This window comes from Pteropus alecto, unplaced genomic scaffold, assembly GCF_000325575.1.
Source record: "Pteropus alecto unplaced genomic scaffold, ASM32557v1 scaffold311, whole genome shotgun sequence".
NCBI classification, from domain to species: Eukaryota; Metazoa; Chordata; class Mammalia; order Chiroptera; family Pteropodidae; genus Pteropus; species Pteropus alecto.
Genome location: NW_006431916.1, coordinates 220,453 through 247,488, shown reverse-complemented (window position 1 = coordinate 247,488; position 27,036 = coordinate 220,453). Strand labels below are relative to the sequence as shown.

Sequence of the window (27,036 nt, the reverse complement as noted above, 5' to 3'; positions counted from 1 at the left end):
GCGCACAAAGAAGTTACTGAGAATTAGAAACAAACATTTCAAGTCCAAAATAACTGCTTTTATTGTAACTGATAGATGCACTTACAGGGAATTTAAAATCAAACCAGAGAAACACCGCTGGTGGGATTGTAAATTAGTATTGAATACTGTTTACATTATGTAATGTTGCACATTTGTATATCTTATGACTTGCAATTTTGCTTTCTGAAATATGTACACATGTATATCAAAACAGATGTACAAAAATATAGCAACACTCTTCATAATTGCCCCAAACTAAATGTCTATCAATGATATAATGGATAAATCATTATAGTAAATTTACACAATGGTATACCATATAAGCAATGAAAATTAACAAATTAATATACACAACATAGATAAACCTTACAATGTTGATCAAAAGAATGCAGACACAAAAGCATAGATATATAATAATGGTTTCATTTATAGAAAGTTCAAAAAGGACAAAACCGATCCGTAGGTTAGAAGTCAGGAAGTCCTCATTAAAACCTGTGGTATTAGAAGTAACCTTTGTACTGGTAGGTAGGGAGCTTGAGAGGGGCTTCTGGGTGTTGATAATGGTTGTGTCCATTTTGATAATTTATTGAGCTCTTTGCTTATGATGTGTGTGTAATTTTCTTTGTGTTTTGTTTTTCAATAAAAACATTAAGTGGGTATAATCAAACAAACAAAAGTAGTTGAGCCAAATGGGTAATGGAATTTTTTTTTTTTTTTTTTTACTATTCTCCCTATTATTGTGTATATTTTAAAATTTCCATAATAAAACCTTTTTTAAAAGAGTTTATCCAGAAGTAGCAAGTACATACTTGCAAGGAAACTGTGATTAGGAAGTTCAGGGTGTTTTTCCAGCACTGGCAATTGCCGTTCTATCTTACATACTCATATTTTTAGGTCACATTTCACCCCTTCTTTCGTCTTCTGCGCCTACTTCTGAGTCTGCAGATCTCATAGCAAGACCGAATTCAAGGCAGAGAGAAGAAGAGCTGGAATTAATAGATCAACTACGGAAAGTGTGTACTTTACCATTGAATTATGCTTTTTCATCGATACTGCTATAGCTAGCCCATAATCCTGCTATCTCTTGTTAACTTGACTTGTATTTTTTAATAGAATAAACAAGTGTCCATTGTGTACTGTGTTGCCCACTGTATGATGAATGTAAAAGAAATTTTACTCTTAATCAACTGTTTACAAGGAAAATGAGATGGGTTGTTCTATAAAGCTTAATCCCTGGCCCTACTCATTTAAAATTTTTTTCTGCCTCACGTTATAAAAAAGTAAGAGTAATGATAATTTACACGTGTATACACATACATATCACACATTATACATAGAGTTAATTTTATTTTGGAGTTGAAAGAGAATCTAGTGTGTGTTTGTTTTTAATCAGAAAATTGTAAATGAATTTCTCTTGTGGCACTTGGTACCACTGTGGCCTGGCTACCCATACATATGTAATTGCTCTCCTTAACCTATTGACTTAAGATAGAAGGATAAAATAGGGATTGTGGTACTTAAGTTATTTGCTTTTTATCTTGATTTCTAATTAAATATATTCCATTGTAACTCCATTATGTCCATTATGTCAGCCACTCTTCAATTAATATAGTACATGTTTTCCTGTCCTTTTAGCATATTGAATACCGGTTGAAAGTATCTCTGCCTTGTGATCTTGGAGCAGCTCTAACAGATGGTGTTGTTCTTTGCCATTTGGCCAATCATGTGCGGCCTCGATCTGTCCCAAGCATTCACGTTCCCTCACCAGCTGTAGTAAGTTTATAATGTTAAAAAATGTTGTCTATTCATCAGACGTTTATTAAGTATAATGGCAGACCTTATACAGAATGCTAGATATACAAATATGAATAGTCCAGTCCCTGCTTTCCAGATCTCACTTCTGCTAGAGAAAAAATAGGCACATAAACAATAACTTGTAGCAGTGTGATGCATGTTAGAAGAGAGGTGTGTAAGAGATGTGCTAGAGAAATACAAAAAAGGGACCACTTAATATTGCCTGAAGAATTCAGGAAAGCCTTCCCAGAGGAGGTAAAATTGTAGGAATTTGCCAGCATTATAAAGAGGGAAGAAGGCATTCTCTGCATATTACTCCTAGATTGAAAAGATAAGGAAGATCATGGCATATTCAAGGAATTCTTAAGTTCAGAATAGATTATGTACAAGACGTGGATGCAAATGGCAGGAGATGTAGCTAGAGAGGTAAGTCAAGGGCCATATGACAAAGGGCCTCATGTTCCACATCAGGGAGTTAGAAGTTTATCTTTGTGTAGACAATGAGGAAACACTGGAACAATCTGAAGAGAATAATGTGATTATAATTGCATTTTAGAATGATGACTCTATTCAGGAGTGGAATTGACATGATCTAGTGACCAATCTCCAGTAGAAAATGAGGGAGAAAGAATATAAATGTAGGATGACTGGCAGGTTTTCTTTAGACTGCTGGTCAGATGTAGATGTCAATATCAGGATGACAACCCTCAAAAGAGCAAGCTTTGGGTCGACACACATTTTTTTCCTTCAAATTTTTATTATGAAAGAATAATACAAGGAACGCTCCTAAAGCCTCCACCTGGATCTGACAGTTATCTCATTTTGCTATCTTGCTTTGTCTGTATTTGTATGTGTGTGTTTTGCACTATTTAAAAGGCAAATATCGTAACACTTTACTCTCTAAGTATTTCAGAGAATTGTCTTGGCCACCTTGCTTTTCCCCATAGCAAATTACTGATTGATAATGGGGACTGAGCCCTCCTGCCTTCAAGGTGTGAGCCATTATCAGCCAGCTAGTAGTGGGGATAGAAGGTAAGGACAGGTGCATAGGCTAGTTAAAGGAACACTGGGTGAGGCACCGACAACATCTACAAGTTATATTCAGATTTCTCAGTTTTAAGAATGTCTTTCATAGCTGCTCTCCCTCCTCTCCCCTCCCCAACACACACACACACACACACACACACACACACACACACACACACACACACACGATATAATCAAGGTTCCCACATTGTATTTGATTGTTGTGACACCTTCTTTTGATGAGACTAAATAGATACTATGTATTTTTAACATGCTTAAGGTGTCTAATCTTTTCAAAAGATTTGACTTCATCTCTTTTTCTGGTCATTTGTTCTTATTTAGCACAAATTCTTCACTCAAATTGCAGCTATATCTAGGCCTGTAGGTTGCCACTTCTGGATTTTCATCTTTCTATCTCTCCAGATACAAATCGTTTATCCCTCCCAAGGACCTTGTATTCTAAGTATAAAAGCTGCTTTGTTATCAAAGTCCCAAGAGGCTGATATGGCCTGTTCCCCCCTAGCACATCCAAAAATAGTCATACATTGCTACTAAGGAAAGTAGGTAGCCACTTTTTATTTAGTGACCTCAGAAAACAGGGATTTAGTTTCAATGTAGGAAAAGCAGAGAGGAGCAGTAGCTCAAAGTCAGCTATACTTCCAAAGACTTGAAAGACTTGATTCTGGTCCTAAAGGTAGTAATTAAGAGAATAAAAATGGATGCACTATTTGGCAATACCAGTAAAGGAAGGGTTACTCATACTTTGCATTCCTCCAAATTTCTGTCACCTGAGTTAAGAAAGAAACAAATTTAACAATTAAAAAAAAGGACAAATCTGTCATTCTTCATTTCTGGGGGTAACTTAGGAAGTAGCAAGGAGCTAGTGTAGAAAGTGGAATTTGACAGTAAGAATGACTGAAGTTCTTTACTTTGATTACCAGAACAAGTGCCTTACATTTAAGAATGTAAAATACATATAGGAAAAATAAAAATATTTTACAAATATTTAACCACTTAGAGAAATAAAATACATGGGCCTTCTTATTAGTCAAAGAAATATCAATATAACATGAGATTACAGTATTTAAAAGTTGCTAGCAAAACCAACAACAAAACTTACTCTTACTCATATCTTTTGAGCACCTCAAGCATTCTTACAGGGGCGAAAGGTACAGAGATGAGTTGTAAGTCCATTCTCTCAAGAATATTAGTTTCTCTTAAAAATATATTCACTCTTGCATGAAATAGTGTCCTTGACACTTAAAAGCAAGTAGGCCTATTAAATAAAATGGTTTAAGGAGGGTATCTTTTTGGTTCATAAATGAACTCTGAAGTTAAAAAATATGTAAAACTTCCCAAATTATAACATTGGGGGTAAAAAAATGTTTTTTGAATCAACCAGATGAAAATTGTTCAGTATTTTAATTAAAAACCAAACAAAAACTCGTACTTTCAAATCGTGGTAATGATTATTATGACTAAGTCAATATTGCTTTAATGGAGCTTCTGTTACAATACTAGATTTCAATATAAATATTTACACCTTTTTCCTTCTTATGAATTGCTCTTCCTCATATTAAACTACTTTGTCCCTATTTTGTTCTTTTGACCATACCAAGAGCTTTGTAATTTACTTTCTTAGAGATTTTTTTGGGATGAGAATATAAAATTAAAGCCAAATACAAATGAAAAACCATAGCAGTTTCTTTGTGGCTACATTAATGTATGGTGATTTATTGTAATTTTTGGACGACTGGCTAACTAGAACTCTGAGTGTAACTTAACAGACACTTTCCTGATATATTGTATGAACCATGATTTCTTTCTCTCAATTCAAAAAATGACCCCTCATTGTAAGGGGAGGTCTTATGTCCAGGCATTTTTAAAGAAATGCAGAACAGCATGTATGTTTGCAACCATTAGATTGTAATTCATCTTTCTTTGTTATTTTGGGAGGATCATTGATATTTGGTCAACTGCTGTTTGGTTTTTCAGTAGGCATAGGTATTAAGTAGTATAGTTCACGTTCTTAAAAGTGCACGGTTGAATCATATCAGAAATCAGTACATGATGTGGCCATATCATGAATGAACCATATCACCAAGCAAGATGACCTGAAAAAATTCTGAATCATTTTAAATTCCAGAATAGAGAAATTATTTTATTGTTCCTTTCAGTATAGATTATGTTCTTGTTAAAATTACTTTCTTCCTCAAAACCTACATAAGATTTCTTATTCATATCAGATTGTACAGTATAGAAATAGAACAGGCAGTTTGTGGCTATCCAAAACCATGTGTTATGTCACCCGAAACTCTGGAAAAGCTTTTGGGGAAAGCAGGTTCCTATGAGATTTGTCTTAAGGCAAAATCACAAGTCTTGCACTCCAGCATGATAGGGAGTCTACACCCCAGGGCCCTTTTGACTGGCCATTCCATTAGACACATAGAACAGGGATTTGTAGGTTGGGACTCATGCAATCCTAGGGCTTCCAGGGCTCCGTCAGCTCCCTAAAATTGTGTTTATGTGCATTCTGCTCAAGAGTAGATTCACAGCTTTCATCAGATTATAAGGAGTTGTATCCCAATTATGAAACACTAATCTACATCCCTGGAATTTAGATAAATGCTAAGGGAAGGAATGACTGGAGAAAGAGATGATGGTCCCCCACTCCTCTTCCCCTTCTTAAGTCAGAAGTCTGTTCACTGCAGGGAAATCTCAAAGGAAATGTTCTATTCTACTCCCCACCACACCACACACAGACACCATTTATGTCTTAGGAGGCTAATAGTCATGGAGACAGTGCTGAGTTAGACCTCATGATCATTCTGAGCGGTCTTTTTGTCTGAGATGGTGGTGATTCTTGGACTAGTTTTTAAGTTAGCAACATGAACTCTATCCTTTTATCCTTCTTTTGTGAAGAAACAAAGTTGTTTTTCTGCCTGTATGGTCAGAGCTATTGCATTCTGCCCTCTCATAGTTGTTGGCATCTGAACGGTAGAGTTTCAGAAATTTAGGGGTCTTTCTTTTGTAGAACAGGTCTCCTTTTATTAGTGTCTCTCATCCATAGTGTCCCTGTGCATATACCTCCTGCCTGCTCGCCCAAACTCATATCAGGATCTTGGTTTGCTCAAGTAAGGTCTCTTCATAATAAGAGAAGTTAGTTACATTGTTTCTACCTCCATTTCTACATGCAGAAAGAGGAAATTTCTAGCCAATAAAAATTCTCCTAAGTGAAAGCAATTGTCCTGTGTTTAATTTGCCTAACTTCTCTTTAAGTTAAGCCCTTGTCATAGTAGCTTTCGCCACAGTGACTTTTCTCTTTTGCCTCAGGTCACCTTACCTCCCTGTCTTAACTGGCCAAGAGTTTAGAATATACAACATCACTTTTCTGATGAACAACCTACTTTTTTACATATAAAAAGTGGGAGAGAAAGAGCCCCGCTTCATTATGAGTTAGCCAGTGTGAACCCCATGATTGTTTTTCTCCTGTTAAATTGATAATGATTCTACTATCTGTTACACCTTTTTTAAAAAAACTTTTTTTTACTTTGTTTATGAAGAATTTGGCATAGTCAAGAAAAGGTACTCCCATAGAAACCTAATTAATTTCTATCCTCTTTCTCAACCTTTTTGAAAGTTTTTCAATTTGAATTTTTTTCAATTTTCAATTTTAAAATTATTATTACTTTTCATCCATTTCACTTGTTAACTTATCTTTCATAATAAAGCCAGTCCTAGCCCTTGCTTCCTTTCTCAAGTCAAGATAAAAGTACCTTCAACCACTGTTATGTAATATCTTGTTTCCCCTCTTATTGTGACAATATTCCATTTTTGGAAAAAAAAAAACAAAAAAACAAAAAAAACCCAAGATATTTATAAGTGAAATGTTTTCTGAGATGGTCCAGGCTTTTACCTTTACAAAGGCTCCAAGTCAGTGTCCCTGCAAATGTTTGGCATCCATGCTTGATGCTTAAACATACTGAAAACTAACCAGTGAACTTGAAGAATTGAGTTTGGTAATCATTCTGAGAAATGGAATTCATATTTTTTCCTTATATTATAACCCATACCCACTAGGCAAAAACTTTATTACAACTTTAGGTCATGTGATACAATTCTGTGTTTTTAGTTATTAGAGATCATTTCAGAAAAACTAGTTCTTTAATCCAATCTTTTAAAATTAAAATGTTTAAAAAAATTTAAATATTGCCATTGGGTAGAGAAATGATGCATCTGCAGCATATTCATGAGCAAAGGCTATTGACTTTTTAAAAAATTACCTTCTTTTAAAAAGACTTAAGAGGAAATGAACCAAATTGTTAAGTGTGGTTATAGTTGAATGATGGGGCTGTGGGTAATTAATTTTCTTGCTTTTCTTCTGAATTTTCTTTGTATGTATTGTCTTAAAATGGAAAAAAGAAATTAAACAATTATCCCTTTAAAATGTTTCTATATTTAGCACCTGCCTTAAAAAAATCAAAGCCAAATGTTTGAAGTAAGGAATGGTAAACTGTGGTCCAAGGCCATCACCTATTTTTTAAGCAAAGTTTTATTGGAACACAGTCCCAATTATTTGTTTATATATCGTCTGGGTTGCTTTCAGGCTCTTAGCAGAATTGAGTGGTTGTAATAGACTATATAGCCCTCAAGACTAACTTTATTATCTGATCCTTTAAGAAAAAGTTTGCTGACCCTCTGATTCATAGCACTGAGTTTATGAAACAATTGGCAAGAATATTTTTACAGTTAGTGAAAGTTTTCAAACTTTGGTAGTAACTTACACCACATTTTTTTCTTTTGCAGCCTAAATTAACAATGGCAAAGTGCAGGCGAAATGTGGAGAATTTCTTAGAAGCTTGCAGAAAAATTGGTGTACCTCAGGTAATAAATTTATCATTTTTTATGTTGCTTAAATAGACTTGGGTATTATTTTCCTAAAATCTTTCAGAAATGCAGGTATCTAAAATCTTATAGGACTAGCTCTGAACTAAGTTGATATATTACTAACATGATTTTGTGTTACTACAGTCAGTCAACATGCTTTTGAGTAGTTTCCCTTATTTCTAAGGACCAAGAAATCATATGCATATAAATTTAAATATATTGTAAAAATTAATGCTAAGTAATCAAAAGTAGTTATTCTGATATTTTTCTAAACATTCCCACTCACTATTTGACTTGTATACATCTTTATACACAGTAGTCTATGCTTCAAAATAAGTACATGTCAGATTGAGAACACTATTGGCATCAGTTTGAACACTTTCTTTAATATTTTTAAAAAATGTTTACTTTGAAGTGTTAGACTTAGAGAAATTCTATAAATACAGCACAGAGTGTTGTTATATACACTTCACCCAGATTCCTCTACTGTTAACATCTATATAAACATAGTAGGTCATCCAAACTAACAAACACCAGCACCATGCTGTTAACTAAATTACAGACTTTGTTCAGATTTCACCAGTTTTTCCACTCGGCTCTAATACTTTGGAATTTAGCACATAAGAGGCCATTTCTAGGCATTTGAGATTTTTAGGCTATTGAGATTTATTTCCTCCAGCTTCATCAGTTATAGCTTTATTAAAGCTCTTTAATAGTATGAAAAATTAAACTTTATAGATGTGATTAAAGCACATGAACTTGATATATTTTTTATTTAATTACTCCTTTAAAAAACAGTTATATTAAACCAACTAAGCCTGATACTCTTAAGAAATATTATATTTAATGAAATTCTATATATAAATTTAAAGAAATAAACAACATTTGATATTTTTTTTTCATTAACCACACCACTGCAGTGCCTATCAACATATTTTATCCAACCTTTAAGGAGGAAAACATGTTTCTTCTATTGCCTTCTTAATTAGCTGTCAGTAACCCAGGAATGGCCCCTGGACTCAACAACTTCTCTGTTTCTCTTGAAGTTAAGCCCTTGTCTTGATAGTTTTCATGACAGTAACTCTCTTTATCCAGTTCACAATTCCTGTCTCTTAACTGAGTTGAGAAGGTCACATCACTTGTGCAATGAGCAACATTCTCTTTCAGCTTTTTCACATGTTCAAAGTGGAAGAGAAAGAGCCCTGCTCCATAGAGCAATCTGCTTTAGCTAGTGTGAATGCCCGTGGTTATTTTTTCATCTTTTATTAAGCAGATTGTGATAATACTATTTATTTTTAACTTTTTTCTTTTGTGTTTTTTTAAGTTGAATTATAATTGAAATTTACATTTAGTGATAGTTAACAAGGACCTTTTTTTTGTTCCTGTGAACAAATTCCAAGAAAATTTCTCATTTTTTATCATAATAGTTTTCTAAGGCTCATCATCTCTTTTAGACTAAACCATTTTTAAATATATTGAGAGCATTATAAGGTTTCTAAACAAATAGCACGCATTTTCTCCATATTAATAAACAGGTTCTAATATTCAGGGGCATACATTAACATTCAGTGCTTCCCTTCTGTCTCCCAAAGACGTCCCTACCTGATCGTCACACTACACAGAATGTCCCGTACCTGCCCCAGTTCCATACCACAGTGTCTTTGAATAAGAGAAGGTGGCATGGGTTCGTGCAGGGAATGGCAACCAGAGAAAAAGATACAATTGATTTAAAAGAGGCCCTGCAAACAGAAGAGAGTGCCAAAAACAGCCCCAAACAGCAAGACATGTTAGCAGAATTAGCTTGTGTCAGACCTGTTAAAGTGCTGTTTGCCAGGGTTTATTAACGTCATTGTACCTGTACTCTGGGCTTTACAGAACAGTCATCTGTCTCATTTAAAGTCCATACACTGAAATTCTTTCAGAATGTACTTGCCATCCATCAGCAAAAATACAAAAACAATATATCTTAAAGCATGCATTTAATTCAGCATTTGCCGAACAGTGATTAACAGTATTATTTATTGTGGGCCAGCCTACCCTTGTTCCTATCAGAGCTATACTATTTGAAGGCAGGAGATAGAAAAAATATAATTTTAAAAGACTTGATGGTTAGACTGGGGTTCCTGACACATCCTTCTTCCTCTCCCTCCTCCCCACCAGAAAGAGGAAGTAGACATTCCACATAGGCCACCTCTTCCTCTCTTCTGCCTTCCACCCTCGTCTCTGCCACCACCAGCACCACCACCACCACCACTTTTAGATGGGTTCCTGTTATGCTGCTATTTCTGCTAAACATTAGTCATTTGCTTAGAACAAAGTGAAGGAAAATGAATAAATACACTTGTAGATTCAAACCAGCATTCTCAGGTCCCTGTGCTATAGAAGGAAAGAAGAAACCTGTGCTTCCTCTTCTTCCTTTGCTCTCCCCTGTGTGTGGGCATTCTGACTTACCTAAATGTCCCCATTTTCTCTGTTTGAGTTGTAATCAGGGATGTAATAATGATTGCTTTTGAAATTGTATAATATAAAATTTCATATTATAAATGTTAATATCAAATTCTATGTCAAGAGTATGTGTAAAGGCAAACAATTTCCTTCTCAGTGTAACTTTTAAAGTGTTTACAGGTTAAATTATGAATGAAACATTGAATAATGTGATTATTAAAAACTTCTGATAAGATTGGGCATATGGGTATTCTCTTTATTGTTATGCTTTTATTAAATATGTTCCATTCAAAAAACTATAATGGGTGATAAAAATTTCTATTTGACTCCAATATCTTACATCCTTGAATTATATTTTATGTGTTAAAGAATATTTTCCTTTAATCGAATCCAGTAATGTTTTTAAATTTATTTAATTTCTTAATCCATACATGGGAAGGTTTGGATGATCTCAGAGGCCCCTTATGTCTGTAGATTCATTTTGTACGTATTAGTAAACTGGACTTGCTTAAGATGGGTTTGACTTGATTTTTAGAGGACCACCGAATCTTTTAGTATACCTGGTTTCCAGGTAGTAAATTGCCCTGATTATTAGGTGTTCCTTCTCATTTGAACCTTCTTGATTTACTTGGCTTTCTCAAAAACCTCTCTCCTCAGCCTGCTCCCAGGTTTTGTCCTTGCTTTCTGACCTTTTCTTTTTTTGTTAATAAGGAGAATGAGAATCAAGAAAGAGGTCGCTTCCCACAGGCCTTACAAGTCTGAGGCCTCACACAGCCCTAAGCCAGCATTCAGTTCCGTTCATTGTGTCCTGAATGTTCACACTACTCACCAGCCAGCCAATTTATTCCGCTATTTCTTGGTAAAATCAAACTCGGCACAAAGAGGATTCTTCATAGTTTTGTTTTCCAGCATTTTGTTTTTGTTCATCATAGTAAAAATGTTATGAGATGTGTTTCTTTGAATATGATTGAGATGATCATTTGAATTCTATACTCAAATCTGTATTTCTGATCCACTGACTTTGTTTTTCTGTTTTCCTTTCCTGCTCACACTCTGGACAGGACAATCTTTGTTCCCCTTCTGACATCCTTCAGCTAAACCTCAGCGTTAAAAGAACTGTTGAAACACTACTTTCTCTTGGGGCACATTCAGAAGAATCCAGTTTTGTCTCTCTATCTGTCCAGCTTTTGGGTTTTGTGGCATTTTACTGTACTTTAATGTTAACTCTCTGTATGCTTTATTACTGGGTCTTCCCTGTCTAGCAGAAAGATTGCATTCCAGTGATTTTCCACCTCATTCCTCTGCTTGGTAAAGGAGGTTTGTTTCTCGTTCAGAAATATTTACATATGTGCTTTCTTTCTGGCCATCAAAGAGCTAACCAATAAAGTAGATAAATCCTTTCCTCATATGTCCAGATGAGCAGTCCATCACATTAGTAAGCATTTATGATTACTAATAAAGAGTAAATGACCAGCATTTTTTCCCCCTGGTCATTTATCCATTCACCTGGACTGTGGCCATGTTTCTCTTATGAGTACTCAACCATTTCTACCAATACAGCCCTGAGACTGTTCCTAGAATATGACTAAGAACTTTATTTCCAAATGGCATAATAAAATTCCCATTTGGCCATTTTCCCATGCCTGAATACAACTTAAGTGTAATTGTGAGTTGCTGAACCTTTTCAACAGCTGCTCTTAAGGAACATAGTTGTACCCTTTCTGGTTTGTGGGGTACTTGGTCACTAAGATCTCTGCATTGACTTGTGCCCTTAAATCTCCCTTTAGTAGTAGGCACAGGTCCACATCAGCATTTGCTCTCTGGGCATCTAGAAGACACTAGTCATTTAACCTTAATTTGATCAGAATGTTCAGTCCAAAGATCATGTAGTTTCCCTAGATTGCTATTCTGAGCCCAGTGTGTACATTTAAAATAGTACACCAAAGCAAATGATTTGAAGCTGACCTTTCAGAGGTAGGCACATGTCCCCTATTTACTGTGTTATCTTTAACTGAGCTTCACTCCTAGAATCCTGTTGAGAATTTAAAATATGGAATATATGTAACTCCCAGTATATTTGAACCACCTTAGTAAGTGAACTTGTATTTTATAGGCTGTTGAGGAAATTATATCTGAACAGTAGCAGGTAAAGTATTAGGCAGCAATCTCAGTTGTGCACCCAAGGCAATGAATTTGTCTCTTTCAGGATACTTAGTATGTTAGCTGCTAGCCTTAATGCTTGAAACTACTTTATACTTGCTTTCAGATTCTAGTTCTCAAATAGTGTTTCTGAACATTCAGGCATCTCCTGAACTCTGTTAACAAAATTGGACAACTGAACTCAAGTATAAAGGGAGATCACAAGGAACACAACATTCTCTTGTAGAAGTCAGCTTGAAGGTCTGATGCTTTGATTTTCTCCCATATTAAATGGGACATTTATTTACCACATTAAATACTGTGTACTGTTAATGCTGAAACATTGAACACTGTGTTGAAAACCTTCAGTTTTATATAGTAGTGGTGCCTTTAAGAGTTGGGGGGTTGTCGTTTTTAAGATTTTTCTGTCAGAGATCATTCAATTTTGTGGAGTTTTGTCCTTTTAAAAAACATCTGCTAGAAAATACATTGTCTTGTGTGTGGTTTTGAGAGGGAGTAATTGTGTACCTTTTCAGAGCACAGTGTTCCCTCTAAGCCAGCTGAAAGGTAAATGTGCATCTGGAAAGCATAGCTTCTGAGGGCATGTCTAAACCACAGGCCACAGAGGCCACAGGGCACTACTGAGAAAAGATCAGGGAATTTTCCTTAAGAGCAGCTGTTGAAAAGGTAGATAGTTTTATAAGAACAAAAGATTGCAGTTACCTCATTTTATCAGGTAAGTATTAAATAAAAAAAGTAAGGACAAGTACCAATAACTCTTCAAAATAAATACTTGTATATATTTTTTTATTGCTCTTGTTTTTGTAAAACTTCCTAGTAATGTAGTACATGCCAATGAAAAGCTGAGAAAAAGATAGTCTCTTTTGAAATAGAACCAGAATTCCACTTTTTGTCCTTTGTAAGAGCAGTCTCTTTTCTTTCCAAATACTTAGTCTTAAAAGAAAAACCAGTGATAGGTTTCATTCTTAAGATATGCCTTTTTCTTATAAGAAAAGATTAACCAAACAACTTAATGAGGCAAACAAGATAGAAGTATTTAACTTCCTTAAGCAAACATGTAAATAGTTTTCAAATATATGGTAATTAAGATGTTCTTGACTAAGCTCACATCAATTTTCCAGCATAATTTAATCCATTAAATACCAGGATATGAAACACTTTAGTTTTTTCACATATAGCTTTTTTTTTTCCCTCTAATTCAGATGTTTAGTTCAAATTGGGCCTTCTATAAATAACCCAAAGTAGGGGGAAGTTTCTCAAATATGTCTAAATCTCAGGGATATACTTCAGTTTCTTCCTATTATCCCTGTCAGCCCTTATTTTCAGAGTCAGAATTGTAATGCAGAGTGAGTGATGGCATGAAACAGTCTTGCATTCCTACAGTATGTAATTTCCAAAGTGCTTTCTCCTGCAATATTAAATCTTTCAGACTTGAGCTGTCTGGTATAACTTGTAATTGTTTTTCTATTTAAACCTGCCTCAGTTTACTGCTCTGCATTGCTCTTTTATTTATCAAAGATGTTGCTTACACTCCATAGTATTCTGTTTATCCTCTGTTGTGTGTATAAGTGTATGTAACTTGTCCATTTTCCACTTTTCAAAATGATCTGTATGTACTTTTAGTTGTATTAATAAAGTAGCAGTGAGTGTCAATTACCATCTCTGTGTAACTAATATTAAGAGAGGTCAGTTTCCCAGGTACTGACTTTTCATATCTCAGTGGATTATTAGGAGGGAGAGAAGAGATGCTTATTTTTTTTTTCAGTTCCGTGATGTTCATCCTGTTTTCTTTTGTGTTTGTTTTTATGTCACGTTGTCCCATTTCAGGAGCAATTATGTTTGCCTCTCCACATTTTAGAAGAGAAAGGTTTGAGCCAGGTTGCAGTGACGGTCCAGGCTCTCCTGGAACTTGCCCCACCCAAGCAACAGCAGCACCAGTTATCTGCTGTTTAAGGACTCCCAGCACCTTGGGCACTGACCTGGCCAAAACGGAACAGGACAACGTGATTGCTGCTGCCAGCCATCTGCTTAAACACAGCTCTTACGTGTTCTTAAAAGGGACTGTTTCCATGATTCCTAACAGGAATATTTTGCTTCATTTCTCCATTTTAGGGGAGGTTATATCCATTTCCATTGAATTGTTGATGAAGATAGATTGGTTTTCACAAACGAAACTTAATTCTGTCACTAAGAACCCAATACAAAAGCCTCAACTGGCTGTGCTTTCCTAGAGAGCAGGCTTTTTTCACGTACCAGAAAGAACATCTTCTCAGAAGGATATTTTGCTCTCTTGAAGCCACAGACATGCTCTATTATCTTCATCTGTTTCCAAGACCTCTAAGAGTCCACTGGTTTCTAACTTGGTTGTTCATTAGAATCTCCTGGAGCATTTGTTAAAATACAGATTCTCATTCAGTAGTTCTACAGTGAGGCCTGGGTATCTAAATTTTCAACACACATTCCAGGTGTTTCATGTAGTGGACACCATTGTTCCAAGCTAGATATTTGTATGATTTGAGAAGTAATAACTCCACTGTGTTTTTCAACCACGTTTAAAATCAAAAGCTACATTACAACCACTTGGACTGTTACATCCAAGGCAAAAATAACATAAAACTGGGTTTTTAGACAAAAAATCTTATGTCTAAAGCAAAGCAAAACTAATGTAGAAGGCCTAGATTTTGCATTATACTAAAACAATGAAAGATGCAGTTGTATATAAAGCCAGTGTCTTAGGCCTCCCCCAACTCTAGTCTGCCACCACGTAGAAGGTGGCTGTGTCATCCTGCTGTTATCTCAAGATTATAAATGTGCACTACACCCAGGCTGCAGATCCTTGGGCTAATCATGTGTGCTGTGCAGAGTCATTGGCATTGACTTCATTGAGCTCCCATCCCCCCACGCGGCCCCCAGGATACCTGGACCTGTGAACACCTTCCAGTCATGGTACATATACTTCAACTCCCCAGCTAATGGAAGATTATGAAAACAAAGCAAAAAGATTAAAGGAAAAGCCAAGATTCTTATACTTCTTTTCAGGTTTTATATTTCTGCCAGTTTCTATGGCTGAATGAAAGCACTTGTGGCTTCTTTAAGACAGCTTGCTGTCTTTTCATCTAGCTCCACCACGAGAGCCTTATTTGCTTAGTTGTAGGTGGCATAAAAGGGTCCAAGGGCTTGGGCAACACAAAGCCAGGAGCCTTTATTCAGATTAAACCACTGGGGTCTTTCTTCTCCTGTTATTTTGAACTCTTTTTAGTTGTCAGTGACATCTGTTGGTATTCACTACCTTTATAAACCAAGGAAATAGAGTAAGTGAACATAGTAGTTCTCTAGGTTTTTTTCTGCCGTTAACTGTTCTGGGTTTTCTTTACCAACGCATGCATTTGAGTATAATGTTCTTGCTCTGATCACGTAATGCAACATCTAAAAGTAACTTCGGATAAAATCATGTTGAGTAGCTGGTCAAAATAATGTTTTGTTCTCACAAGGAAACAGGTTCATCAGAACATTGTACTTTGTCCAAGTTTAAAATCATATAACATAAAACATCTAAGCTCAAAGCTCAGCCCTTCAGGGTCCTCACAGAACAAAAGTAAAATATCTTTTAAGTGCTTAAAGCCAGATCCACTGTATTTTCTGTTCCGAACACACCCACCAGTCATTTGACTTGTTTAGAATATAGCTGTGTATATTTTTAAACTATAGGTATTTTTCCTTCTAGTCCACATTAAACCTCCAAACAATTTCCAAATTATGGAGAGCCATTTGAATGAAACTCAGAAAAGGGCAGGACTGTTTGTCACATATCATGCAAGGACTAATCCCGAAAGACATAAATATGCAACATTTAGAACTAATTTTCCCATAGAATAAATGGAAATTTCAACTTGTTTCAGATTTTACACATCACATGAAACCTTGTTAATGTATTTTTATCAAACTAATTCAAATTTACATTTCAGTTATCAGAAAAAAATTGTGTACAGTTTTAGTTGATAATGAAAGAATATCGAATATATTGAATTTCTTTTCTGTGTCAAGATGCAAAAACAAATCATGATGTTTTTGTTGGACTTTTTTGTATTCAGTGTTTTGTATGTACCTTTTTTTAACTGAAAGTTTAACATTTAGCCTTGCTAGACTCCAGTGTAAGATGAAGATGACTTTGTAACAGTTCCGCCTGACCATTTATTTGTGAGTTTCCTACTAAAGCAGCAGCCTCCCCAGTGCTGAAGTGTGAAGGAAGAAAAGGCTGTGTGCCCACCCACCTGGCCCCTGCCAGCTACAGAGATTTTAAGTCATCAGATTTTTGGGCTTTCAAACTCATACATGCTTAGCACTCCAAACCATTTTTCTCTGGAAACAGCTCATGGAAGGAGGGACCTTAGTATTGGCTAGAACAGAGTAGGAGGCTTATTAGTTGGTCACTTTAACAGCTTTTTAAAATACATCCTTGCAGCTTAAACAAGGAGTCTAATTTCTCTTACTTGCTGCAGCTCAGCGGTGCTTAATGATGAGTGACTGTGCTGATGAGTGTGATGAATTTTTTAAAACTAAGCACTTAAATGGTTATAGAAATGAAGGAAAACATGGATATTTGGAAGCCTTTTTATATACGTATTGCAGTGAGATGGTTTACAGCATATTTCATTTTCTGAAAATGTAAACATGTAATTAGTAAAAGATTTTGTAAAACATTGTCCTATATTTGTATGTCTGTAAATATAATGCATAAGTTCTAAGTATAAATATGTCAATATCATGTATGTTATTTCTAATTGCCTGTATGCCACCTTACACATTGACATTAAAATAAAAGCACTTCATAGCATGAAATAAAGGCTGATTTGAAAATGTTCATACCTAAAGCATGGTTTTCTTGGCAAAAAATGAAAAGGTATCTAATTCCTTAAAGGAACATCAGTAGAAGCTGGGTCCTCATAATAGATCAAAATGTACTTTTTAAAGGAAGTATAGGTATCAGTATTGCCCTGTATTTGGAGTTAGATATAAAGCTTAACCCATGAAACATGTGTGACACATTTGGGCAGTTTTTCTCTCAGAATTTGCCAGCTGTGCTGTAAGAACAGCTTTAGCATTCCAAGACATTCTATTATTAAACAAAGCAAGAATGACCCAGTGGGCTCATTCTTTTTTAGGGGAAGAGGAAGAATGACAATCAGCTTTATGTGCCAGACATAGGTTAGGTATTATCACATACCTTATCTCTTTGCATTTTATACCCCATAAGGTGAGAATTGTTGAGTAAATAAGCAATCAAAAATATCTCCAAACTAATCTTCCTGCAGACCTGTGTCCCCCATCTTGGGTTATCCTAATGTCTCATTTCTTTATAATTTATTTCCCTACTTATTCCCCCAGAAAAGGTGCTGAAGCAGCTTATAATAAGATATGTATTCTATCACCCCCAATAAAAACCAGTGATAAAAAAGCAAGAAGCAACCTTTATTAAAACTTCACTGTGTACATGTTACATGAGACACTTTATAAACATCATCTTGTAATTCCTACTGAACACTTATGCTCAGAAGAGTCTTTCCATTATAGACTAATTGAATAAAAATGAGAATCAGACATTACAGATATTACTGGTTTTAATGCATCACTGTGAGCCCATGAAATTTTTTCTGATAGAAAATTTATCAAAAGGTGTCTTTACAAGGCTCTTAAAAATGGTTCTTCCCAGCAAAATTTTTTCAAATTATAAAGGAGCCCTAAATGAATAGTATAATCCTAATTCAGGGTTTGAAAACTAATATAGCAGGCAAAATGAAATAACCAGGCCACTCCTGGGAATGTCCAAATAAGAAACAACCTATAGAAGAGAGATCTTATGGTAGAAGATGTTTCTTACTCCCTTCAAGTCCTCATCTCCAGGATACCAGAAGAAAAAACAGAAGATACCTGGTCACTATTTCTTGCCTCTCCGCTTGTCTTTATCTTTGCCTTTACCTTTTGAATCCTTGCTATCATCTACATCCTTCTTAGGCATTCTGAAACTACCAATTTCTTTCCGTACCACAGTGCCTCGCCACCAGGCCTGGAGCTGGAAGAGAAAGCATAATTTATAGTATTCCTGACAAGCTGCATTCTTTCTACATAAGGGGTTAGATTTTGATTAAGTAACAGATGTCTGAAAAATGGTCTCTGAGACAGGAAAGTGACCAAGCACGCTATCCCTACAGCAATGCTCCCCTGTTGTACAGGACCCAGAGCTCAAGCCATGGACTCTGAAGTTCTCAGGGAGTAAAAATAAAGGAATCTAATTAGGCCAATCTTTCCTTTGCTCTTAGAAACATGTCTCCCTTATACTACTGCTCTTTATGAACATCCAACTTTCCCATATCTAACAATTTGAACCAAAAGGGATGTTAGCTACCTGCACCCCAGGCAAAAGCAAGCATTCAATCAAAACTCTGCAGATAATCTATGTGACTTCAATAGACTTCCTGGTGCATTTCATATATTTAATGATTGATTAAAGGATCGATACTCTCAAAAAGGATTTAGATAGTTTCCTTAAGTATCTTAGTCATTAGACACAGCTGTTACAAATACAGTCTGGGCTACTTTAAATTCAGACTAAGCCCTAAAGACTTCAGAGCAAATCTACCAAAAGAGGTCTTCAGCTCATTCTTATACTTGTTGTTCTCAATGGAGGAATCCTGACAAATAGAAAACACCATAGGAGCTTGATAAATACTAACTGTACATCTGACTCCCAAAGGAATGCTCAAGTTTGGGTTCGGATACCTGTCCCTGAATGTACTTTAAAGCTTACTTTCTTAATCCACCCCTAATATACATCCCAAACTACAGTCTGCATACTATAGGGTTTCAGCAGATACTCCTCTTTCAGGGACAAGGGCAGTCCTCAAAACAGTTTCAGTCTAGCTAATGTTATTTTTGCTTAAAAATATTTCCCAGAATCTGATCTGCTAGTTTCGTCATCACTAATATACACAAGTTCATATAAAACTAAAATATCTCTACTTTTTTCTAAACTACTTATCCCCTTCTCCCACCTTTGAAAACATCTCTTACTAGAAAGCAGATAGCCTAGGCTAACTTATAAATAAGGCTTTAAGAAGCATAATACGGTTTTAAGAACTTCAAGAGCTGTTTTGGTTAGAAATAGTATTCTTGAATTTGACCTCTGGGCACAAGTTCTAGGTTTTGCTTCCACTACTAACCACCTATTTTTTCCTGGATTAAGAGTTGGAGTCATGTCTTTTTCTGTTAAGTCTCCCTGTATCACAGACTGTGTTGGCAAATTCCAATAATCACAAAGACCATGCTTCCTCACATCTCCTTTTATATATTTGCTAATAAATGAGAGATACTTTGCATTACTCAGTGTTAGGCCAACTATAGAATTGAGAGGGCCCCAAGAAGCCAATTATAGCTTCCTACCTTTATGATGCTCTTTAGTTCCAAGGTATCCTGTTGTAGCTTCTTCCTGTTCTTCTCCTTTTCTAAACGATCTTCAATGATGACTTGTTCATACTCCCTTAGCTGCAAAAGAAAATATTAATCATATTTTACAGGACTCTCTTGGCTTAGCTGTGACCTAGCCAGCCCTGCAATTCTAATAAAAAAATTTAAACTAAAACATGACAAATCTAAAGATAAACCAAAGAAAAGAAAAAACTTACTGGATTCCTATATTGTAAATATTTCCATTTTAACTTTATAATTGTTTCTCCAATTTTTTCAGTTTGAATAATTCAAATTCGCTTTAAAGTCTTTCATAAAAATGAAACACTAATGATGTGTGATTAATGACTTAAAAATAATGTAATTTTTTAAAAAGCTGTGTACATATACAAATAACGGCCATCTTAAAAAGAGAAATTTGGGAAGTTCTACATTCAATGATGAACTCATAATCAGAAGCAATTGGGACATCATAATTTGCTAATTGTCTTCAGAGGCCATAAACTAGAAATAATAATAGTATCTATCTCAAGAGGTTGTGAGGGTTACATAAGTTATATATATGAAATACTAGTAAAGTGCCTGGGACAGAGTAAGTACTATCTAAGTGTTAGCTGCCGCTATTGTCTCAATCATCAATGTTGTCATCATCTTCGTCGTCGTCATCATCATCATCATCATTGAAAAAGAATCCCATTCATTTACAAGCAAACCTCTACTTCATGACCCAAAATACCATTACCCAGCTACTGTAGCTTAGCTACCACCCACTCCTCACTGCTCAGGCTTACACTATTGAGACCCTGCTTTCTTACCGTCCTTGCAAGGTCTTGAAGGTGTGTTAAATCACTGGCCTTAGCAGATTTGAGAGCATTCAGTTCATTCTGTTTCATTTCTGTGTCCTTATCGTATTTCTCCATCCAGAACTCTAGCTTCTCCTCAAGTTTCTATTTGGAAAGAACATTTAAACACTACTTGTACCAGATACAAAACAGTATATACTTATATGAAATCATTTATGTAAGATTCAAGAACAATCAAAACTTTTCTATGGTGATAGAATTCAGAATTGTGTCTACTTATGAAGAGAAGATTGGTTTATTGACTGGGAATGGGGTTATGAAGGAGACTTCTGTGATCTATATCTCTATCTGGGGGGTTACAGGAGCATATATACATAAATATCAAACTATACTTAATATTTGTATACTTTAGATTATTGCTCAATTTAAAAATGGGTAAGAGGACTTTTCCATGTGTCTGGATAACAGAAGTTACAGTAAGAGGAAAGGAATAAAGGGCAGGTAGAAAATTCTGAAGGATAAGGAATAGTATCAGACATGTCTTTGATCGATAACACTAAATATGAGTTGAGAAGGGTGCAATGTCTTCAAAACTCTAAAAAAATAATAAATGTGAATCTAAGACTCTATACCTAGCCAACTTAGCATTTAAATGTGAGGGACAGAAAGAATATACCTAGTCTTTCTGAAAGAGTAGCTCAAGAATGTACTTTAGCAAAATAAACTAAAAGATGTATGTATAAGAAATGGAAGAGAAACCGGCAAAATGTATATTTAAGCTATATAATATACTTTTTAATAATAAATCATAATCTGGAGCTAAAATCCCTAATTAGGCAGTATAGTCTAGTGGAAAGAGGAAAAACAGTCTCCAAAGGCAGACTGCCTAGGTTCAACTCCCAACTATGGAACTCAAATAAGTTTACTTAAATTCTCTAAGCCTCACCTATAAAATGAAAATATACAATGAATGATTTAACATGGGATATAGGAGAGGTAAGTGAAAGCTTTGCCTTAATAAAGGCAAGAAAATATAGATATTAACTCCAGACTTAGAAAAAGAACGAAGTATAAATATATGTTAAAACTTTAAGGGTTACCACCACAAGAACAGAATATATAACTTTCAAACTCCTACAATATGCACCTCAAGAACAATAGACATCAAGAGGAGCCTTTAGGTGACACATAGACATGGAATTGAAAAAAAAAAACACGATTCACAATTATTCTGATTAAGTTAGAACATGTCAATTTCGTGCAATGACATCTTTACCATCTAACTCTCTTTAATATTTTTTTAACAAAGAGAGAACAAGCTCCATGCAGGCAAGAGGAGCTGGCTAAAATGAAGTAATATCAGTTTGTATTTATTGTACTTCTGTTTACATTAATTTCTATTTATGGCAAATGATATTGGTTTTCCTTTTATAGTAATTACATAAAAATCTTAATTAACATAGTTGTTTAGGTGAGTAATTAGGTAAAAAACAGTAATAACATAGGTAGTGTGCAGATATTACAAAACTATAAAATGGTATGCAAATAACTGGAGTTTGTGCTAGAGCTAGAAATCAAGCAATAAAAATTCCCTCAATCCAACAAGAGTTAAGAAGGAAAGAAACAACTAGAAAGTTTGAAAAGCAGGAAACATAAAATAACGTTAAAAATTAAGTACAAATGAAAACTCAGTAAAAATAAATTAGGGTAGATTCCCTAGCAAAAGAAAGAGCCCTTCAGATTTGTTTTTAATCCAACTATGAACTTTTATAAAAACTTCCGCTGAAACAATATAATCAAAGCAAAAAGAAAACAGGTTTGGCAATTCATATCTGTCAACATAGAATTCAAGCCAAAGATAACTAAATGAGAAAGAGATATTTTATATTGATCAAAAACATTTCCTATTAAGAAGATATTATAGTTATGAACTTTTATATTCTTATAACATATTTTAGAATATATACAACAAAAATTATTAGAAATATAAGTTGAAAGATCTATAATCATCTTAGGAAACTATTACACTTCTCTGAAATTAATAGCTCAAGTAGACCAAAATAAATATCAATATGGAGAATTTGACAGTTAGATTATTAGACATTTATACAACTTTGTACCTAACAGAAAATACACATTCTTTTCACATTTCCAAGGAATAAGTCACATAACCTGAGCATATATTAAGCTCAAATACTAAAAAGTTTCTGCCTAGAAGAGGAAACCATCAACAAAACAAAAAGGCTGTTGTGGAAAAATCCCAAACCAGTCCAATGAAACACCAAGCAGTAACTCGGAGAGAAAGAACTCAGATTTATTACACGCAGTCCCAGAGGAGCTAGTGCTCTGAAGATCTGGGCAGTGGGCTCAGTTGAAATATTGCCTATATATCAGAACTTTTACACAAGCTAATTGGTCAGTTTGAACTCAAACCTTACATGTGGCGTGGCGGTGGGGCGGTGTTGATATGGAGACTACAAGTAGTAACATTGGTAAGGCACAGGAGTTGCCGACAGATACAAATTGTTACAGAAAGTGGGAGCTGCCAGGGGTAAAAATGGTTCAAACAGTTACATTTGTTGAGCAAAAGCCAAGTAGGACAGGTACATTTGTTGAGCAAAAGGCAAGTAGGACAAGGTGCAAAAGAGCTCCACAGTGAGCTCTTGCATACAGCAAGCACATTTACAGAAGCAGAACAAAAGAGCTGATTAGCTGTTAATGAAAATCCTGAAATTTCCTCTTCAAGGCAACCAACCAAATAATAGAAGATAGTTGCAAATGCTACTTCCCGTAAGGGGTTAAAGTCCAACATACATAAAGAACTCACAGAACTCAACAACAACAACAACAAAAAATTCAAAAATAAGCAGAAAACCTGAATAGACACTTCCAAGATGGCCAACAGATATGTGAAAAAATGTTCAATATCTCTAATTATTAGGGAAACGCAAACCAAAACCACTATGATTTTTTTTTTTTTTGGTGGTGTCTCGGAGGCAGTCGGCTGCTTCAGGATGAAGCTGAATATCTCTTTCCCAGACACCAGCTGCCAGAAGCTCATTAAAATAGACGATAAATGCAAACTTCGTACCTTTTATGAGAAGCATACGGCTACAGAAGTTGCTACTGATGCTCTGGGTGAATAACAGAAGGATTATGTGGTAGAAACAAACAAAGTTTACCCATGAAGCAGCATGTCTTGACCAATGGCCGTCTGCCTGCTACTGAGTAATGGGTATTCCTGTTATAGACCTAGGAGGACTGGAGAAAGACAGCGTACATTTGTTCAGAGTTGCACCGTGGATGCCAGCCTGAGTGTTCTCACCTTGGTCATTGTGAAAAAGGAGGAGAAAGATATTCCTGGCCTCACTGATTCGACTGTGCCTCGTCGCCTAGGGCCAAAAAGAGCTAGCAGAATCCACAAACTTTTCTTTTTTTTTTTTTCAATCTCTCTAAAGATGATGTCTGCCAATATGTTGTGAGAAAGCCCCTACACAGAGAAGGTAAACCTGGGGCCAAATCACCCAAGATTCAGCGTCTTGTCACTCCTCGCATCCTGCAACATAAACATCGGTGTATTGCTCTGAAGAAACAGCATACTAAGAAAAATAAGGAAGAGGTGCAGAATATGCTAAACTTTTGGCCAAGAGAATGAAGGAGGCCAAAGAGAAATGCGAAGAACAGATTGCCAAGAGACATAGACTTTTTCCTCTCTGAGAGCTTCTACCTCTAAGTCTGAATCCAGTCAAAAATGAGATTTTGTAAGAGTAACAAATAAGTAAAACATCATTAACATCAGGAAAATGCAAATCAAAATCACTATGAGATATCACCTCACTCCCATTAGAATGGCTATTATCAATGAGACAAGAAATAACAAGTGTCGAAGAGGATGTGGAGGAAAGGGAACCCTCATACATTACTATGGGAGTGCAAATTGGTGCAGTCATTATGGAAATCAGTATGGACACTCCTCAAAAAATTAAGAACAGAGCTCCCATATGACCCCACAATCCTTTTCTTGGGTATCTACCTGAAAAATTCAAAAACCCTTATTTGTAAATATATATGTACCCCTGTTTATTGTAGCATTATTTACAATAGCCAAGACATGGAAATAACCCAAGTGTCCTTCCACTGATGACTGGAAAAAGAAGATGTGATAATATACACAATGGAATACTACTCAGCCATAGAAAACATGAAATAATGCCATTTGTGACAACATGGCTGAATCTTGAGAATATAATTTTATTTCAGTTATCGTATTGTTCATTTCTAGTTGTTTTTTTTTTTTATGGTTTCTATGTCCTTTTTTTATGCTTACTCTCTCTCCATTGAAGTTCTATTGAGAGCATCCATTCAGCTCCCAAGTCCATTGAACATCCTTAAAACCAGTGTTTTGAACTCTGTATCTGGTAGGTTGCTTGTCTCCATTTTATTTAGTTTTCTCTCCTGGAGTTTTCTTCTGTTGTTTCATTTGCAGCATGTTTCTTTGTTTTCTCATTTTAGTTGCCTTTCTGTGTTTGTTTCTATGTATTAGGTAAATTTGTTACATCTCCCAGTCTTGGTCATGTGGCCTTCTGTCGTAGGTGCCCTGTGTGGCCCAGCGGCACATTCTCTCTGATCACTTGCATTGGGAGTTCTGGGAGTGTTTTTTGTGTGTTGTGTGTGTTCTCTCGTTGTAGTTAAGCTTTGATTGCTGTTAGCATGTCAGTGAATGAGATTGACTCTTGGGGGTGACTGGCTGTGAGGATTGGCCATGCCCATAGTGTATGAGCTGCTGTGTGCGGGATGACCCTATAAAGTGGAATTAACCCTAGTGGGCTCATGTACCTGTTGAGACCGCACTAGACCACTTGTGGGGCTAGTCAGGTGGTGCTCTGATGTGGTCTGATGCCATCCTCCAGTCAGAAATTCTGTCTGTTGCCAAATGTGCCTATTTCAAATATATGTTCAGTAACTGGGGAAATAACCACAGTTATTGTGGTTATTTTGTGGTTTTGTGGCCCCTTAGGAGGGGCTCCCATAAAGGGTCAGCTGCTGCCTTTGATTGCTCAGGGCAACCTGGTAGGAGAGCTACAAAGCAATCCACCAGTGGTCGCTACCTGTGCTGAATCTGGAGGCAAGTAGGAGAGACCATGCTGCGAATTGTGGCCAGTTGCGCCAGGCCTGGGGCAGCTTAGGTCCAGGGCACCCTAAGTCCTGAGGCTGCCTGCCCGCTATCCGTAAGCCTCCACAGGTGAACGAGTCTTTGGTTGGTAACTTGAATAGGGTGGAGCAGGGACCCAGGAAGTCACCAGGGTAAAGTGAGTTGACTAATGCAGGTTCAGTTTGGTGCCAGTGCTGAGCCCGTGGCCACCTGCAAGAGTCTCAGATCTCTACTGTATACTTGAAACAAAATATAAAATAAAATACGTGTTCACACACACACACGAGTCTCGGATCTCACCGAGGGCAGCCGCTGCCTGTCTTGGACTGCTAAACCCTGAAATTTGTTCAAGAGATACTGCAGCTTGTGCCACTGCTGACTATCCACCCCAAAAGTCTGTCCCAAAATGTGCAGGTCTCCAAGGTGAGGACTATTGATTGCTGTCAAATGCCCCCCACCTACCAAGATCGCAGGGTGGGGTTGGTTGCCGGGCAATGAATCTGCCATGGGTATTGCAAGTTGGATGGGGAGAGGACTCAGGGAGACAACAGGGTAGAGTGAGCAGATCTCACCAGGCCAATAGGAATTCAGAATTGGCTGTGTGGGAGAGGGTTCAATACAGGCAAGATGGCACCTGTCTGCAGACTGCACTGGAGGGGTCCTGACAAAGGAACAATGGCAGCTGTACCTTAAGCCCTCGCCCTGATGCTACGCAACTGTCTTTCTCCGTATGTCTCTTGCACTTTCCAAGCTACTGACCCTCTCTGCTGGAGTCCAGGGTAAGTGTCTGTGAGTGAGTCTGTGTGCAAGCCCTTTAAGGAGGACGTCTGAGTTTTCAGGTTTCTTCCACCTCTCTCAGATGGTCGAATCCCCACTGGTTTTTATAGTCAGATTTTGTGGGAACTCCTCTTCCTAGAAATGGAACCATGGGCTGTGGAGCCCCAGTGTGGGGCTGGGCCCCTTGCTCTTTCAGGGCCTCTGCAGCCACTCTCTCTCTCCCAGTGCTTAACTGCTGCATGCAACCCAGTTCATATCTCCACTCCTCCTACTGGTCTAGATGTGGCTTTTTCTTTATATCTGCAGTTGTATGTGATACGTTCTGCTAGTCTTCAGGTGATTCTCCAAGTTGATTGTTTTATAATTTGGTTGTAATTTTAATGCGGTCATGGGAGAAGAACACCATATTTACCTAGCCCACTATCTTGACTCCTCTCCTTGAGAATATAATTTTAAGTGAAAAAAGTCAGGCAGAAAAGGACAAGAACCACAGGATTTTACTCATATGTG

The 27,036-nt window shown here is 36.4% G+C and overlaps 2 protein-coding genes and 1 pseudogene across 17 annotated transcripts in view; 2 read left to right on the top strand and 1 right to left on the bottom strand.

Annotated features, from left to right (window-relative positions):
* Positions 1 to 17,198, top strand: part of LRCH3 (leucine rich repeats and calponin homology domain containing 3) — a 97,834-nt gene extending 80,636 nt beyond the window's left edge. For 8 of the 9 annotated variants that reach the window (XM_025041853.1, XM_025041850.1, XM_025041851.1 and 5 more), the window contains 4 exons: positions 916 to 1,034; positions 1,657 to 1,794; positions 7,648 to 7,725; positions 9,889 to 13,986. In XM_025041853.1, coding sequence (XP_024897621.1) covers positions 916 to 1,034; positions 1,657 to 1,794; positions 7,648 to 7,725; positions 9,889 to 10,020 — 467 coding nt within the window. In that variant the 3' untranslated portion in view covers positions 10,021 to 13,986. Of the gene's footprint in view, positions 1 to 915; positions 1,035 to 1,656; positions 1,795 to 7,647; positions 7,726 to 9,888; positions 13,987 to 14,160 lie in introns of those variants that run through there. The other variant, XM_006906135.3, reaches the window with a different exon arrangement.
* Positions 17,199 to 17,783: 585 nt separating this feature from the next.
* The window catches only part of IQCG (IQ motif containing G), a 43,814-nt gene continuing 34,561 nt past the window's right edge, over positions 17,784 to 27,036 (bottom strand). For all 8 annotated transcript variants that reach the window (XM_015600401.2, XM_025041969.1, XM_025041977.1 and 5 more), the window contains 3 exons: positions 20,610 to 20,741; positions 19,771 to 19,872; positions 17,784 to 18,403 (listed from right to left, as the gene is read on the bottom strand). In XM_015600401.2, coding sequence (XP_015455887.1) covers positions 18,269 to 18,403; positions 19,771 to 19,872; positions 20,610 to 20,741 — 369 coding nt within the window. In that variant the 3' untranslated portion in view covers positions 17,784 to 18,268. The remainder of the gene's footprint in view (positions 18,404 to 19,770; positions 19,873 to 20,609; positions 20,742 to 27,036) is intronic.
* LOC102881514 lies at positions 23,612 to 24,352 on the top strand (annotated as a pseudogene).